An 18,605-nucleotide genomic window follows, 5' to 3' on the forward strand; every position below is an offset into this window, starting at 1 on the left:
TTAGGTCTTATGTTTAAGTCTTTAATCCACCTGGAGTTAATTTTAGTGTAAGGTGTCAGGAAGGAGTCCAGTTTCTGCTTTCTGCACACTGCTAGCCAATTTTCCCAACATCATTTATTAAACAGGGAATCCTTTCCCCATTGCTTGTTTTTGTCAGGTTCATCAAAGATCAGATGGTTGTAGATGTGTGGCATTGCCTCCGAGGCCTCTGTTCTGTTCCATTAGTCTACAACTCTGTTTTGATACCAGTACTACGCTGTTTTGATTACTGTAGCCTTGTAGTATAGTTTGAAGTCAGGTAGTGTGATGCCTCCAGCTTTGTTCTTTTTGCTTAGGATTGTCTTGGCTATGTGGGCTCTCTTTTGGTTCCATATGAAATTTAAGGTGTTTTTTTCCAGTTCTGTGAAGAGGTTCATTGGTAGCTTATACAGTTGTCTCTCAGTATTCATTATGGATTGGTTCCAGGACCTCCCTTGAACACCAAAATCTGAGGGTGCTCAAGTACTTGATATAGAACTTTATTGGTTTTTTACTTGTATTCTTCATTATTGTAATTTGGGGGTGTAATTATCTGAATTTGGTTGAATCCAAGGATACAGAACCCAACAATATGGAGCATATATTTACATTGCCATATCTCCACCCAACACTTTTACAGAATTCCATTTGTTTTCATATTAATATACCATTAATGTGGATTTGTATATTGAAAATGCACTTGATTTAAATTTGGGGCACAGTAAGCATACTGCTTCTTATGAAAGCCAAAGAAAACTTAGGTTTAGGTGTCTTAAATTTCACTGCTATACAGAGATAACAGGAACACTCCAATGGCCCTGGAAACAGGCAGAAACTCAGATCAATCAAATGAACAGGAATTAAATTGTTCAAAAATGTTCAGATCTACACAAGTCTCCTGAGTTCATTAAAATGAAAAGACTTAAAATGTCCAAATAAACTGAACTCCATCTTTTTTTTTAATTGCATTTTAGGTTTTGGGGTACATGTGAAGAACATGCAAGATTGTTGCATAGGTACACACATGGCAGTGTGATTTGCTGCCTTTCTCCCCTTCACCTATATCTGGCATTTCTCCCCATGCTATCTCTCCCCAACTCCCCACCCGCCACTGTCCCTCCCCTATTTCCCCACAATGGACCCTAGTGTGTGATGCTCTCCTCCCTGTGTCCATGTGTTCTCATTGTTCAACACCTGCCTATGAGTGAGAACATGTGGTGTTTGATTTTCTGTTCTTGTGTCAGTTTGCTGAGAATGATGGTTTCCAGGTTCATCCATGTCCCTACAAAGGACACAAACTCATCGTTTTTGATGGAAGCATAATATTCCATGGCGTATATCTGCCACATTTTCCCTGTCCAGTCTATCATCGATAGGCATTTGGGTTGGTTCCAGGTCTTTGCTATTGTAAACTGTGCTGCGATGAACATTCATGTGCATGTGTCCTTATAGTAGAACGATTTATAATCCTTTGAATATATACCCAGTAATGGGATTGCTGGGTTAAATGGAATTTCTATTTCTAGGTCCTTAAGGAATCGCCACACTGTCTTCCACAATGGTTGAACTAATTTACACTCCCACCAACAGTGTAAAAGTGTTCCTATTTCTCCACATCCTCTGCAGCATCTGTTGTCTCCAGATTTTTTAATGATCGCCGTTCTAACTGGCGTGAGATGGTATCTCAATGTAGTTTTGATTTGCATTTCTCTAATGACCAGTGATGATAAGCATGTTTTCATATGTTTGTTGGCCTCATGTATGTCTTCTTTTGTAAAGTGTCTGTTCATATCCCTCGCCCACTTTTGAATGGGCTTGTTTTTTTCTTGTAAATCTGTTTTAGTTTGTTGTAAATTCTGGATATCAGCCCTTTGTCAGATGGGTAGACTGCAAAAATTTTTTCCCATTCTGTTGGTTACCAATTCACTCTAATGACTATTTCTTTTGCTGTGCAGAAGCTGTGGAGTTTGATTAGGTCCCATTTGTCTATTTTGGCTTTTGTTGCCAATGATTTTGGTGTTTTGGTCATGAAGTCCTTGCCTACGCCTATGTCCTGAATGGTGTTGCCTAGATTTTCTTCTAGGGTTTTTATGGTGTTAGGTCTTATGTTTAAGTCTTTAATCCATCTGGAGTTAATTTTAGTGTAAGGTGTCAGGAAGGGGTCCAGTTTCTGCTTTCTGCACATGGTTAGCCAGTTTTCCCAACACCATTTATTAAACAGGGAATCCTTTCCCCATTGCTTTTGTCAGTTTTGTCAAAGATTGGATGGTTGTAGATATGTTGTGTTACCTCCAAGGCCTCTGTTCTGTTCCATTGGTCTTTCTCTCTGTTTTGGTACCAGTACCATTCTGTTTTGATTACTGTTGCCTTGTAGTATAGTCTGAAGTCTGGTAGTGTGATGCCTCCCACTTTGTTCTTTTTGCTTAGATTTGACTTGGCTATGCGAGCTCTCTTTTGGTTCCATATGAAGTTTAAGGTGTTTTTTTCCAGTTCTGTGAAGGAGGTCATTGGCAGCTTGATGGGGGTAGCGTTGAATCTGTAAATTACTTTGGGTAGTATGGCCATTTTCATGATATTGATTCTTCCTAACCGTGAACATGGAATGTTTCTCCATCTGTTTGTGTCCTCTCTTATTTCGTTGAGCAGTGGCTTCTTGTTCTCCTTGAAGAGGTCCTTTACATTCCTTGTTAGTTGTATTCCTAGGTATTTTATTCTCTTTGTAGCAATTGTGAATGGCAGTTCATTCTTGATTTGGCTCTCTTTAAGTCTGTTATTGGTGTATAGGAATGCTTGTGATTTTTGCACATTGATTTTGTATCCTGAGACTTTGCTGAAGTTGCTTATCGGTTTCAGGAGATTTTGGGCTGAGATGATGGAGTCTTCTAGATATACAATCATGTCGTCTGCAGATAGAGACAATTTGACTTCCTCTTTTCCTATTTGAGTACCCTTTATTTCTTTTTCTTGCCTGATTGCTCTGGCTAGAACTTCCAGTACTATATTGAATAGGAGTGATGAGAGAGGGCATCCTTGTCTAGTGCCAGATTTCAAAGGGAATGCTTCCAGTTTTTGACCATTCAGTATGATATTGGCTGTCTGTTTGTAGTAAATAGCTTTTATTATTTTGAGATACATTCCGTCAATACTTAGTTTATTGTGGGTTTTTAGCATAAAGGGCTGTTGAATTTTGTCAAAGGCCTCCATCTTAGCAGCAACTTCATCTCACTAGGTACTTGACTTTCAAATTGGGTTTGTTAAATAGTTTTGCTAGTAAAGTTGAGAAGGCAAAATATCTTATATTTTGTATTTTTTGTGTTTTTTCTTTTTCTTTTTTTGGGGGGAGGTGTTTCCTAAAATCATATGAAGCCACTTTATAAAAGTTATATTCTTATTCTTAGCTGCAGCTAAAAAATTTTAAGCCATTGTTCTAGGTTCACAGAGGATGTTTGGTAGTGAAAAAAATGTACCCTCATTTTTCCGCAATTTTCAAAATTCTGATAAAATACATATAAAATGTAGTATCTTAGCCATTTTCAAGTGAACAGTTCAGTAGTATTCACATTGTTGTGCAACTATCACCACCATCCATCTTTAAACTCTTCATCTTATTCACACTAAGCCTAAATCCTCATCCCCACATCCCCAGCCCCTGGAAACCACCATTCTACTTTCTGTCTCTCTCTGTGATTTGGGATACCCTAAGTACTTCATATAAGTGGAATCATACAATATTTATCTTTTTATGATTGGCTTATTTCACTTAGTACAGTGTCCTCAAGCTTCATCCATGTTGTAGCATATGTCAGAATTTCCTTTCTTTACAAGGCAGAATACTCAGTTGTATGTGTCGATCACATTTTTCTCATCCATTCCTCTGTCAATGGATACTTCCCTGGGTTGCTTCCATGTTTTAGCTATTGTGAACAATGCTGCTATGAATATGGCTGTTCAAATAAATATGTCTTTGAGATTCTGCTTTCCTTTCTTTTGAGTATATATCTATAAGTAGAATTGCTGAAATCATAGGTAATTCTAGTCTTAATTTTTGGATAACTCATCATTTTGTACAATTTTACATTCCCTGCAACAGTGCACTAGGGCTCCAACTTTTCTACAGCCTTAGAAACACTTGTAATTTTCTAGTTTTTCTTTTTTTTGATACCATTGCTCTCATTTTAAAACCAAATGTAAGACCCTATGGCTTGTTTATATTAAGCATGCGGTCAATTGGTAAAAGAAAGATATCAACATAGCTAGATATCAACATGACTTAGCATGTTCATGTGCTTGGATTGCTTCTTAATTTACATATATACTAGTGACCTCCACACAATTGTAAATTAAAGTGGGCTATATTTATCTCAGCCCTGAAATAGTAAAGTATGAAACTGGTTCTCCTGCTCCTTCAGATCCACATAGATAGCTAGAAACGATTTCTATTTCTAACTGATCCACAAACAAATGCAACAACTTTATTCCTTCTTTTCTAAAATGAGTTAACTGCCTTCAGTGAAGTGTAGACAGATCTGCTCATTGAATTCATAGGTGTGCCTTTTCTTTCTGATGAGATTTCTTTCCTCTTGGATTTAGGAGGGCAGTAACAAATGAGAATAATAATAATCCCAAGCGGGCAAAACCAAAACTATAATGGCTAACAATTATATAAACATTTATTATATGTTATTTATTATATGATTATATGTCAGGTGCTGTTCTTAAGCTTTTACACATATTAGCTCATTTAATCCTCATAATGACATCATGAGTTCAGTACAATTTATCATCTTCCACATTTTCAGGAATGATGAAACTGATAGAACTTGTCACCTAAGCATTCTACCTAAGTCACACACATAATAAGTGGCAGAGCCAAGATTTGCACCAGAAGTCTGGTTCCATTGCCCAAACATCCCCCAAGAGTGATTACACTGAAAATTTTATTAGCACCAGTATTTGAAGTTATATTACAATATCTCGGTAATCACTTCTATAAATGACCCCCTCAAGTTTGTTCTAGATTCACCATCTAAAAACTAAGCCAAACAGTTTTTTTAAAAAATCCAACCCTTGATTTTTGTGGTGCCGTTCTCTTGGATTTCCCTCTAGCTTTTTCAAATGTAAGCTCTTGGTACATTTTAATGATCTCATATTCTCTGTGCACATCCAAAATGTTGAGATACCCCGTTTCTTTGGTAAGCCTCTTTTCACTCCATACTCTCTCTGGGTTACCACATGAATTCAGAGAGCATCCACGGTCAATTAGAATGTGGTGATCACTTCCAAAATACATATATTTTTCTTCTTCTGCTTGTATGTCTTCTCTAAGTTCCATTTTCTTCCTAAATTCACCAGAAGTCTGTCAGGTACCCCACACTTTACATTTTCAAAACAGAATCCATTATGTCTATGCATGCGCATATATATACACATACACACAACACACACACTTGCACACTTGGACTTTGCAGTTGGACGGACAAAAGTGTAGGTCACAATTCTGTCACTGACCCTGTGTACAGCTTTGAGAAACTTAGTTATCCTCTCTAAGCTTTAGTTTTCTCAAGTCTAAAGTGAGGGAAATATTACCTACTTCATAGAGTAATTGACAGGATTAAAATAGATTAATTACATACACCATTTATGAGGCCCAAAGAAAGTACTCCTGGCTGGACACCATGGCTCACACCTGCAATCCTAGCACTTTGGGAGGCCAAGGTGAGAGGATTGCTTGAGCCCAGGAGTTCTAGGCAAGCCTGGAAAACATAGTGAGACTCCATCTCTACAAAAATAATTAATTTTAAAAAATTTTAGCCCAGAGTGGCGGTCATGCCTGTAGTCCCAACTACTTGCTGGGGTAACTTTTCTATAATTCTAAACCTTCACACATGCTCATTTATGGTCCTGCCTACACATGCTTTTGGTATTTTACCTTTATTTTAGTTCTTCATAAAAACATCACCTTGGATAGCTTGCCTAACTTATCCAAGAAGTGTCAGTTACTCACTCCTCTCACATTTTCTTTAGCATTAGGGGATGATACCCTTAATGTGACATTGTAATATATTTGCATATATGTGTGTATTCTAATTGTGGAACTACCTGGGAAGCCATAGCGCCCAGCCTAGCACACAGCAGAGATTTCAATGAATAGCTGATTAGTGAATGATTTGAAAGACTAAATCCAAAATTAACTGACTTCCTCTTAAGTCCAACAGTACATTTTCAGTCTTATTTAGCCTTTTGGAATGATATGTTCTGACTAAACCATCAAGTGAAATAAAGTGATAAAGATTATAAAATTTAAAACATTATTGGGTACTTCTGAAAACACAAATAATATATATTACAACTGCCAGGTCATTTAATGAAGCATACAAATGAATTTTTGTTCACTTTTATTTGAAGTTAGTATTTTTAAATTTAATTTTATTTATAAATCTTTTGGTTCAAAATTTGATCATAAACACTCGGAGTCGTCCTACTGCATAGCTTACTGCAGTGATAAAGATTATTTGTGGCTGGGCGTCTTCTCTAAAACCTCAATTTCTCTTGGGCACCTGAGTCCAACTCTTCCCTTAACTTTTATGAAAGGTACACATAGCTGGACTTACCAATAATGTAAAGTTAATGACTGACTGAAATCTAGTGACTCCAAGAGATCATATGAACCAAACCTGAATTGTGGTTTCTTGCTGTGTCTCCCATATCTCTCTATTACACAGCCTCAATAAACTGTAGTTCAGAGGAAAGATAAGGTGCAAATGATTAAATGATTACCTTGTCTACAGTTGCAAGTAGTTTGGATCCCTATGCCCATCAGAGAAGGCATAGAAGCTAATCACAGAAGCCTTCTAGGGGGAAGAACATCAGAAATACCACCACTCACACTTTCACCGCTCCTCTGATTTCACTGTGATACAATTTAGCTTCTATTATTTGAAAATAAGTCAATCAAAGCAAATTGAATCTATTTTATTCAACTGTGGTAAACTTGAATGCTTTCAGATACATTTGTGTCAAAGTGAAAAAAAAAAGTTGTTTTCTGGCATTTTAGTATATTTGTTTGTTACTTTCAAACTTTCACACAAATTTGGGGTCTGTAGTCTTAGCTTCATTTTTTAACAAACATATACTGTCACAGATGGTATTTTGTTTCCTTACCTTTAAAACTTAATCAGCTGGTTTAATTAATTGCCCAAGGTTTCTTTAAAACAATGTTCTGATTCTTCCGTGTCACTCTGCCATATCACATGCTGTTGTTATCTTTTCCACCAGATTTTTTACCACAAGTTGTTTAAAATCCATGAGCTCAAAGGGTGGAAAAAATGAAGTGCAGTTGAAAAGACAGTTATGTTGAAACATAAACAGAGCAATATGACTTATCAAAATGGGTACAATTTTTGCCTGCTTAATGAGTGCAATACATAGCCTTCCAATATATACACAATTAAAAAAAGAGCTTTATAATATATCAAGTATGCTACATTATTTCAGGCATAACTGTATAGGATACATATCTAGGCCTGAGAGTGTAGATAACAAAATATAAGTGCTTTGCCTGTCTAAACATGTTAAATAAATGAGCATTCACTATCACATTCCAATACATTAGAAGATGTACTTGCATAGTTAATTTTTCTTTTTAATGCACCACATGTGATCACTGAAGTGCAGTACCAGAGTATATCTTAGTGTTTGAAGAGACATTTCTTTTCATTTAAACAAATCTTTATTTAAATAAGCCTTTTTGAAAGGATTTTTGGCATATCTTCATTTCAGGAAGTTCAATAAGGGTAAATGAAGATAAAGAAGCTACATTATATGGAATATTATATAAGTAAAGATCATTCAGCAAAAAAAAAAAATGGCAGCAGACATAGAGTAAAACCACCTGAATTTCATTTTAATTTTCTAGATTTTAGGACTTTTTTTTACTTGTTCTGTAGTTTTGGCATCTAGTATTGATATGATGGAAGTATTTGGGGGAGAGAAAAAGGAGAGAGATAAATAACTTCTTACTTTAATAAAATAAAGAATAACTTCAAAGGCTCACATGAAATAAATTTCAGCAGTTGGGCCCCTACCATGCTGGTTTTTAGGTATGATGCCAATGTAATCGTGTGGTTACTGATTTAGGCAAGCCCCAGAAAGCAAACAATTGAAAAAATTTCTACGAATTATGTTAATACTGTACTTTATTCTTAGTCTACTCCTACTTCTGGTCACTAAACAGTTCATTTAATGCAGGGAGTACAATTTTCCACACAGGAGGCAAGAGGAGCACAGCTGTGGCCTTGCCTTGATCAAACACTTCACTCCAGTAGAAACTGGTGCGAAAAACATGAGAAGCAGCTATGGACATCAATCTAGTGTACAACAGACTTAAGCATCCTATGTCAATTTTATCTTTTTCTTTTTTCTTCTTAATAGGGGGTCAGCTTTGGTGTACAACTACGAAGGCCATCTCTGAGGGTGAAGAGCTAATTGCCTTTGTGGTGGATTTTGACTCAAGGCTACAAGCTGTCAGTCAGATGACTCTCACAGAAGGGATGTACCCTGCACGCCTGCTGGACTCAATTCAGCTGCTTCCTCAGCAAGCTGCCATGGCTTCTATTTTGCCCACAGCTATTGTCAATAGTAAGTGCTCGGTGCTGTGTAGCCCAGCTTTATAGAGGTGATGGGAATTTATGGGAGAAAAGAAAATGTCTACTGACAACCAACTAGAAACAGACCTTTTCCTTTAGTGCTGTGGTTTCACTTTATCATCGTGTGTGTGTGTGTGTGTGTGTGTGTGTGTGTGGTCACTTCTCCTGGAGTATAGAAAGATCCTTAACTACAGCCATTTCAAATCAATCAGATTCCTGAATGTCACACACACACACACCCTCCTGATATTCTTACATGAGTTGAATATTCAAGGGTACTTAGCTGTGAGAAGGTGAGCACCTTTCATTAATGCTTCTATAGTAGAAAAATTTTTGTATTCTTTAAGGGCCATAGAGTTAAAAACTTGAAAAAAGAAACAGAATACAAAATCAAAGTTTGATTATATATACTAATGAAAAGGAAGTGTATCCTGGATAAATCAAGATATCTGCTAATGCAAAATGGTAAAAGAAATGCATTATAAACTTAGAATACTTTTTATATGGAGAATTTTTAAGTAGGCCCTGGCAAATTTACCTTTGTGGTTTTATTTTGTAAAAAAGAAATTGAACTTACTTTGTATTCTTGTGTCACAGAATGATACTTCATATGATAGAAAATCAGTGGTCTGGGGTCGCAAAATCTGTGTTCTAGACAGATCTGCTTTTATCTAGCTCTGTGAGAAAACATTAGTAGCAGACACATCTTAGAAGGAAAATAGATTCTGAAGTTGCAGGTAAGCAAAAAATTGCATCTAGTCAAAAATATACTTTAAAATCTCTGAGGCTCTGAATGAGGCAGAAGAGAAATCTAAAAATGCAATGATGTCTTTGTATTAAAATATAAAATATTCAACTATAATTAGATTATTGCTGTAATATCATCCTTTAAAGAAATTATCAAATGATTCTGAAATTACTGTGCATTCAATCAATGGATATAGTACTTCCCATCTAAGCTAGTATTATTGGATTTCCTTAAGGTAAATGTGCTTATTTTCTTTCTTGGATCTTTACTTTGATTCTGATAGTGAGGAACTTGAAGTAACATGGAACCAACCTGAATTTGAGGTAAAAGGATTTTATTACCAAAGACTCTAGGAGTATCTGATGTTATTGAGAAGCTCCAATGTATGGATGTTAATTCTAATTATCGTGGAGAGTGTACTCTGTTTGCTTTCTATAGCAAGACAACTATTTATTTCAAATAATTCAGCATAGATGCAGAGAGCTTTTGCTTTCATTCTGAAATTAGTGAGTTAAATTCATCCTGCTTAAATGGACACTTTACTAAACTGTGTAGCCTCATGAATAGTGTAAATGAAATGAACTTGGGAGGCAGGGGTTAAATAATACACATTAGTACATAATTTTAAAATAATTAAATGTTAATTTGAAACTTTATATTATACTTGCTATCCTTACTTCCCTTTCACTAGAATTTGATCATTAGTTATTCTCCTTATCGCCTTTCATGCAATCTCCCTGAGCCATCTCCTTTACTACCAGGGACCCTATCAACAAGCATAAATAACAGTTCACAAATTATAAGTTCAGCCATTTCTGCAGCGTTTTAGGCCTATGTTGCCACTTATCCCATATTCTTCTGTATTTATTACAGAAATATTAGATTCCACATGTCTAACATGAACATGTGCCACAGTTTGCCTGGCTTAGTCCTACTGTACGTTTTTATCTGGCATCCGTGTGGATGGTGACCCCTTTCTCTAAGTTGAGAAAGTGCTGGGTTTGCACCATACAAGGTCAGATTTGGTCACCCTGTACATGCCCTAGCCTGAGGACATCAGCTCTCCATCTTCTGTTCCCTGTGTAGATGTGAAACCCCCATTACTGACACAGAAGCTTGGGAACAAAACAGAGCCCTATTTATCCATTCTAGAATCTAATCACCAAGCATTTTTCATGACTTCTAGTCAGTTCTACTGTGTCAGCATAATTCTTACTCTCTGCCACCCTTGCCATGGAGGGATTATGGAAGAGTGATTAAGACCAGATTCCAATCTCATTTCAACCACTGTTGTGACCATGGATAGGCAAGTTACCTCACCCCAGTTTTTTCACTTATAAATGGATGAAGGGGCAAAAAACACACATGGAGAAATTTACCATGAGCGAACACATGAAAATGATACATCATAGCATGACTTGATAAATATGGTACCGTATCAGCTGCAGTTCAGACCCCACTGTGTTTCACTTAGAGTACTGCAGTTGCCTCCCACCAGTCAAAAGTCATTCTTCTAAATTCAGTACCTTCAAACCTAGACTCCACTGCTATGATTCCATAATATCTGATTATTTCAGTGTCTTGCTTAAAATGATTCAGTGATGCTTCATAATCATTAAGACAAACTCTAAAACTCGTTGAGAGTGTGCAGTTCTTTCACACACTATCCCTGCCTCCTACAGCCCCTTCTCTCCCACCCCTATCATGCTCCTTGCCTCAACAGTACAGAACAGCCTCTCGGTTTCCCAGCCCTTCTCTCAGGCTGCTGTGGCTTTCCCTGGGCCGTTACCTTGATCAGGATGACCCCACCCCTCTTCTCCACCTAACTAGCTTAATTTTATCTTTCACACCTAACTTCAGGTTGAGATCATCATCTTTCCTCTAACCCATCTCTAATCTCCTCCTCCCTCCACTCCTGTCATCAGCCTCTTTTCCAGGCTCTGGGGCATTCCTCAGACACCTCAATCGGAACAGTAATTAGGCTGTAATTTAATTAGCTGACCACATGTTCAAGGAGACTGTAAGAATCCTAAGGCCAGCTGTTTCATCCTTCATTTTGTTTTATATCTAGCCCAACACAGAGTTGGGCACTTAGTAGCCACTCCGTAATTACTGTGTTAAAAAAAAAATGGCATCAGGGGATAGCATCAAGGCTAATATTAGTTCAGCCATTACATCCTTACCTTTTAATCATCAGATAAGTTAATTTACATCACTATAAATGTATATTTTCTTCTAACTCTAAATACAATTTAAAATCAATATCTTAGGCTAGGCACAGTGGCTCTCACCTGTAATCCCAGCACTTTGGGAGGTCAGTGAGGGCAGATCACTTGTGGTAAGGAGTTTGAGACCAGCCTGGCCAACATTGAGAAACCCTGTCTCTACTAAAAATGCAAAAACTGGGAGGCCGAGGCGGGTGGATCACGAGGTCAAGAGATCGAGACCATCCTTGTCAACATGGTGAAACCCCGTCTCTACTAAAAATACAAAAACTTAGCTGGGCATGGTGGTGCATGCCTGTAATCCCAGCTACTCAGGAGGCTGAGGCAGGAGAATTGCCTGAACCCAGGAGGCAGAGGTTGCGGTGAGCCGAGATCGCGCCATTGCACTCCAGCCCGGGTAACAAGAGTGAAACTCCGTCTCAAAAAAAAAAAAGAAAATGCAAAAATTAGCCAGGTATGGCGGTGCTCACCTGTAATCCCAGCTACTTGGGAGACTGAGGCAGGAGAACTGCTTGAACCCAGGAGGTGGAGGTTGCAGTGAGCTGAGACCACTCCACTGCACTGCAGCCTGGGTGACAGAGTGAGAATCTGTCTCAAAAAATAAAATAAATATCTTGTGTTTTAATGTTGGAGTCTCTCTTTCTAGAGTCTGTGGGAAGTTAAATTACAGACTATAACATTTCTCTAAAAGCCAAGTCCTATGCTGTAGGACAACACCAAAGACTGTACCCATCACTGTCTGATTGCCCAATTCAGAACCTGAGAGCAGAGTCTGAGAAAAATTGAACTAAATGCTGTTTTACTCACATTTGGTTTCAAATGGATAGCAGCAAATGTGTCTCTGTGTTTTTACCTGCAGAGGATATATTCCCTTGCAAGTCCTGTGGCATCTGGTATCGGAGTGAGCGGAATCTGCAAGCCCATTTGATGTACTACTGCAGTGGGAGGCAAAGAGAAGCTGCTCCAGTGTCAGAGGAAAATGAAGACAGTGCCCATCAGATTTCCAGCCTGTGCCCCTTCCCGCAATGCACCAAGAGCTTTTCAAATGCTCGAGCTCTAGAAATGCACCTGAATTCACACAGTGGTAAATGCCCCTTTTGTTTCTTCTGTTGTTCCAGAAGACTCTATTATTTTTATAAATATATACATGCATTACATATGTACATCTATATCTGTCTATCTGTATCTATCTATAACATCAAAATTGAACTTTCTGGGCCAACCAGTGTGATCTTATGCCACTTACACTCAGCATATTTTACTCAAAGGACTTGGGTCTGAATTATTTTCTGACAAATTCAGTGCTCTGATCATAGGACTGTGGTTTTAGAAAGCACATTATTTTCAAAAGAAAGTCTCAATTGTCATGTATTGCTTTAGTGTCAAACAATCTTTGGAAACTGACCATAGTGTTTCCTATATGGTAGGGAAGAAATAAGAAGTACGTAATATAAGTGTTTGCTGAATTGAAATAAAGCTACCATATTGATAGATCCAATTAAAATTATACTTCAGAGATGTTTACTTTTAAATATGCATCTGTAAAATATTCTTGACTTCCAAAATATGCATCAAAACAGCTTAGCTGGCTTTTATGACATAAAGCTACTTTTAGTACTATGTTTTAAAATTCCTTAAGAAAAAATAATAGGCTGTAAAACAAATAATAAGCTTTTTAAGGCCCTCTCTGAATACCAAGGTGGCAACTATTCCCATTTAATTTGGAATTGTGTGCCAGTTATTTTTAGTTTCATTTCATAGCGTTCTAATTATATTTTAAAAAATGAATTTAATCAAATGTACAGAATTCTATTAACTTTAAATAATTTTAGGTACATTCTTGCATGGGACAAACTAGGGACTGAGAATAATAATTCTTTCTTTAGCACCTGTAATATGAACCTTGTAGGACACCACTGGGTGACTTTCTTAGCTGTCTTTGCCTGGATTAGATAATTTTAAAATAGAAATACATGTTGAGTTTTAAAATACTGCTCTAACCTGCAGTGCTCTAGTACAAGCTTCTGTCTTTGAACCTTTTTGTAAAAGTACTCATCCTCTTTCCTCACCCTACAAATGAGCTATCATCTTCATGTAGATGATAAAGCAGGGGAATCTTTATTGTAGATTGGTTATCTCAGATGGTGAGTAAAGTCATATACAAAACAAATAGAACAGAATACAGGGCCCCTTTCAGCTAAATGGAAAAATAAGTATTGGATTAATTAAGGAAAAAGGAGACAAGAATAGGAAGCCCCTTTTATGACTACAGGACTAGGTACCTCTGCCATGTTGTTGGCTTATAAATATAAAAGGCAGTTCTTATTTTAGTACAGAGTACAAACAGCCTGATTTTACCATATGCTGACCAATGGGAGCTAGAGTCAACCTTAGTGATGCTTACCCAACACAGTCAATGGTGATATTCAAAATATTTAATCATGGACTAGAAATAGGCAGTGATCAATCAGCATGGATGCCAATCTGAAGTGACTGACTATATTAGTGTACTGGCAGACTATATTAGTCTACCCGCTAAATATCAGCCCTGGATAGATAAACTATATTTAGTAAAACTAATGCATAACATTTTAAATTTATATTAAATATAAATTAGGAAGTTATTACTTAACAAAATAGTTTCTATTTGGCGTCTTTAGAATAGAACCTATATGTACTGTATTGAGAGTTATTTGATTTGCATTGGTTTTCAATAACAACCCTAATGAATGCTCACTTCTTTCTAATGTAGACCCTAATGTTATAGTAAGAAGGTTATTGGATTAATAATTATAAAATCCAAGGCTTAGGCACAGCTTCATCACTTAATAGCTTCATTACCATAATCAATTTCTTAGCCTCCTTCAGTGTGTTTTCTCATCTGTAAAATGGAGAGAGTGACACTTATTCCACGTTGATGCCATGATATTCATGAAAGTACTTTGAAAACTATAAAGTGTTATTACTTTTATCACACACAGTAAGAGATGTCACAAGAAAACAGTTAATATCACGAATGAGATTCTGAAAGATTTTGCTCCTATTGTGTTGCAAACATTAGGTCCTTAGTTAAGGTCCCTATCATTCAAAAACCAACACACGTTTCATTGTTCTTATTTTGTTTGTCTCTCTAGGAGTGAAAATTGAAGAATTCCTGCCCCCTGGGGCTAGTCTAAAATGCACCGTCTGTAGCTACACTGCTGATTCTGTGATCAACTTTCACCAACACCTGTTCTCCCATCTCACTCAAGCTGCCTTCCGATGTAATCACTGCCATTTCGGCTTCCAGACTCAGAGGGAGTTATTGCAGCACCAGGAGCTCCACGTCCCTAGTGGCAAACTTCCCAGAGAAAGTGACATGGAACACTCTCCAAGTGGAACCGAAGACAGCTTACAGCCAGCCACAGACTTGTTGACCAGAAGCGAACTTCCCCAGAGCCAAAAGGCCATGCAAACTAAAGATGCAAGCTCTGACACAGAGCTGGACAAGTGTGAGAAAAAGACTCAGCTCTTTCTCACAAACCAGAGACCAGAGATACAGCCTACAACAAATAAACAAAGCTTTTCTTACACAAAAATAAAATCTGAGCCCTCTAGCCCAAGACTTGCCTCATCTCCAGTTCAGCCTAATATTGGTCCTTCTTTCCCTGTGGGCCCTTTCCTATCTCAGTTTTCTTTCCCCCAAGATATCACCATGGTCCCTCAAGCTTCAGAGATCTTAGCAAAGATGTCTGAACTTGTGCATCAGCGACTGAGGCATGGCAGTAGTAGCTACCCCCCTGTCATTTACAGCCCCTTGATGCCCAAGGGAGCTACTTGTTTTGAGTGTAACATAACATTCAATAATTTGGATAATTATCTAGTGCACAAAAAGCATTACTGCAGCAGCCGATGGCAGCAGATGGCCAAGTCCCCAGAGTTCCCTAGTGTGTCAGAAAAGATGCCTGAAGCTTTGAGTCCCAACACTGGCCAAACCTCCATAAACCTTCTCAACCCAGCTGCTCATTCTACTGATCCTGAGAATCCACTTCTACAAACATCTTGCATCAATTCTTCCACTGTCTTAGATTTAATTGGGCCAAATGGGAAGGGCCATGACAAGGACTTTTCCACTCAAACTAAGAAGCTCTCTACTTCTAGTAGCAGTGATGACAAAATTAATGGAAAGCCTGTTGATGTGAAAAATCCCAGTGTCCCCTTAGTGGATGGGGAAAGTGACCCAAATAAGACTACCTGTGAAGCTTGCAACATTACCTTCAGCCGGCACGAGACGTACATGGTCCACAAACAGTATTACTGTGCTACACGCCACGACCCTCCACTAAAGAGGTCTGCTTCCAGCAAAGTGCCTGCCATGCAAAGAACCATGCGCACACGCAAGCGCAGAAAGATGTATGAGATGTGCCTACCTGAGCAGGAACAAAGGCCTCCACTGGTTCAGCAGAGATTTCTTGATGTAGCCAACCTCAATAATCCTTGTACCTCCACTCAAGAACCCACAGAAGGGCTAGGAGAGTGCTACCACCCAAGATGTGATATCTTTCCAGGAATTGTCTCTAAGCACTTGGAAACTTCTCTGACGATCAACAAGTGTGTTCCAGTTTCCAAATGTGACACTACTCATTCCAGTGTTTCCTGCCTAGAGATGGACGTACCCATAGATCTTAGCAAAAAGTGTTTATCTCAGTCTGAGCGGACGACCACGTCTCCCAAAAGGCTGCTGGACTATCACGAGTGCACTGTGTGCAAGATCAGTTTCAATAAGGTAGAAAACTATCTGGCCCACAAGCAGAATTTCTGCCCAGTTACTGCACATCAGCGGAATGACCTGGGTCAACTGGACGGCAAAGTGTTTCCAAATCCAGAAAGTGAACGAAACAGCCCTGATGTCAGCTATGAAAGAAGCATAATAAAATGTGAGAAAAATGGGAATCTGAAGCAGCCTTCCCCCAATGGAAACTTATTTTCATCCCACTTAGCAACGCTGCAAGGCCTGAAGGTCTTTAGCGAAGCCGCTCAGCTCATTGCTACAAAAGAAGAAAACAGACATTTGTTTCTTCCACAATGCCTTTACCCTGGAGCAATAAAGAAAGCAAAGGGAGCCGACCAGCTTTCTCCATATTATGGAATAAAGCCAAGTGATTACATTTCTGGCTCTCTTGTCATCCATAACACTGACATTGAGCAAAGCACAAATGCGGAAAATGAATCTCCTAAAGGCCAGGCTTCCTCAAATGGGTGTGCTGCGCTGAAGAAAGATTCTCTGCCATTGTTGCCCAAAAATAGAGGAATGGTAATAGTGAATGGTGGACTGAAACAAGATGAGAGACCCACTGCCAACCCACAGCAAGAGAACATTTCTCAGAATCCTCAGCATGAAGAGGGCCACAAATCTCCTTCATGGATCTCTGAGAACCCATTAGCTGCCAATGAGAATGTCTCACCAGGAATTCCCTCAGCAGAGGAACAGTTGTCTAGTATAGCAAAAGGTGTGAATGGTTCCGCCCAGGCTCCAACCAGTGGGAAATATTGCCGGCTGTGTGATATCCAGTTCAACAACCTTTCAAACTTTATAACTCACAAGAAGTTTTATTGCTCATCACATGCAGCGGAACATGTCAAATGAACTAACTAAATAAACATCAGTCACCTTTGGTATCAGTGTTTAGTATGTTGTTCTAACCAGTCCAGAAAAAGAAAAAATAAGCTGTTTGAATTACATCTGGGCAATCAGGAGATAATTCATTATGGCTCAGTTGAAGACTTAAGGTGTAATTTCATTACAGTCCATTAGTAAAGTGTATTATTGGTGCCATTTTCAAAAAAAATTAATTTATTTTACCAGCAGTATTCATAGCTGTGGTTATGTTATTTTTTATTTAAAAACTTTATATTAAAGTCATTTGTAATGTTATTGTATAGTTATTGTGTAGCACATATGGTTTGCACTGTATAGTAGCTTTTAAAGAAAATAGTCACAAACAATACAGAAAAGCATTTTAGAAATAGCTTCAAAAGCACTTGTGTATCTTGATTTTTTCTTATATGCTGTTGCAGATATATGTATACGCTAAAATATAACTTGCAAAGATGTTCTAAATACACATGATATAAGTTCGCCTTAAGATTTCAATTCTTGGATAATCAGGCTCCGTTTGCACTTTATATTTTAGCAGATACAGTCTCTTAGTCACTAGGCTTTGCATTTGTATGTAGCTGTATGTTTCTGTCCATTTTCTTAATCCTAAACCTGTATGTTAAATGAAGATGGCAATTTTTTTCTTGTATAGTACTTGTATTTTCTTTCGCTGATGCAGCTCTGTCTCAATTTTTAAACCTTTGCTGTTAAATGCAATACTTTATAAAGAATGAACAAAATTACTGGAAGCAGTATTGTAAGTAATGAGGTAGTATTAATCAGTTTTATCTTTTGAAAGGCACAGTCTAAATCGAAACCCTAAACTCAATGCTGCAAGTATGAATTTAATTCATATATAAGATCTATTTAAATATAAGAGTAGCAATACTGCACCTGGTGATCACAAAGATAATGTTCTACTTCTGATAGAAATAATTTCTCAACAAATGTTGTTACTATGCATGTATATGGATGGAATAAAATTCCAGATTGTTGGAGAAGTTTGGCATACTTTTTTTCCCTTTAAAATAGAAGAGAAACCCTAAATCCATTCTTTGTGATGAGAATAGTTTCAAAATGGCACTGAGTAGCTGTATTAACAGAATGACAAGTCAGTAAAGAGAAACATTGTCCTTTACATACACCTAATTAATATAACTTGCTCTATTAAAATGAACTAGAGACTCCAGGCCATGAAACTAGAAAAGTTCTTCATTACAACTATGTATAATTAGCAGAATCTCTGTCTGCCTTTCCCCACCATCACTGCAGCACAGATAAAGCACAATTTCATGTGTGTCTACAAAACTTACAAGTTGTTATATGTACAA

General features: G+C 37.7%; 1 protein-coding gene across 1 annotated transcript in view; it reads left to right on the forward strand.

Annotated features, from left to right (window-relative positions):
- Positions 1-18,275, forward strand: part of ZFPM2 (zinc finger protein, FOG family member 2) — a 469,074-nt gene extending 450,799 nt beyond the window's left edge. The window contains exons 6-8 of the mRNA XM_021675646.2: positions 8,449-8,655; positions 12,496-12,720; positions 14,771-18,275. Coding sequence (XP_021531321.2) covers positions 8,449-8,655; positions 12,496-12,720; positions 14,771-17,262 — 2,924 coding nt within the window. The 3' untranslated portion in view covers positions 17,263-18,275. The remainder of the gene's footprint in view (positions 1-8,448; positions 8,656-12,495; positions 12,721-14,770) is intronic.
- Positions 18,276-18,605: the final 330 nt, after the last annotated feature.

This window comes from Aotus nancymaae, unplaced genomic scaffold (assembly GCF_030222135.1).
Source record: "Aotus nancymaae isolate 86718 unplaced genomic scaffold, 86718_ANA_hifiasm-v0.15.2.pri h1tg000036l, whole genome shotgun sequence".
Lineage (NCBI taxonomy): Eukaryota > Metazoa > Chordata > Mammalia > Primates > Aotidae > Aotus > Aotus nancymaae.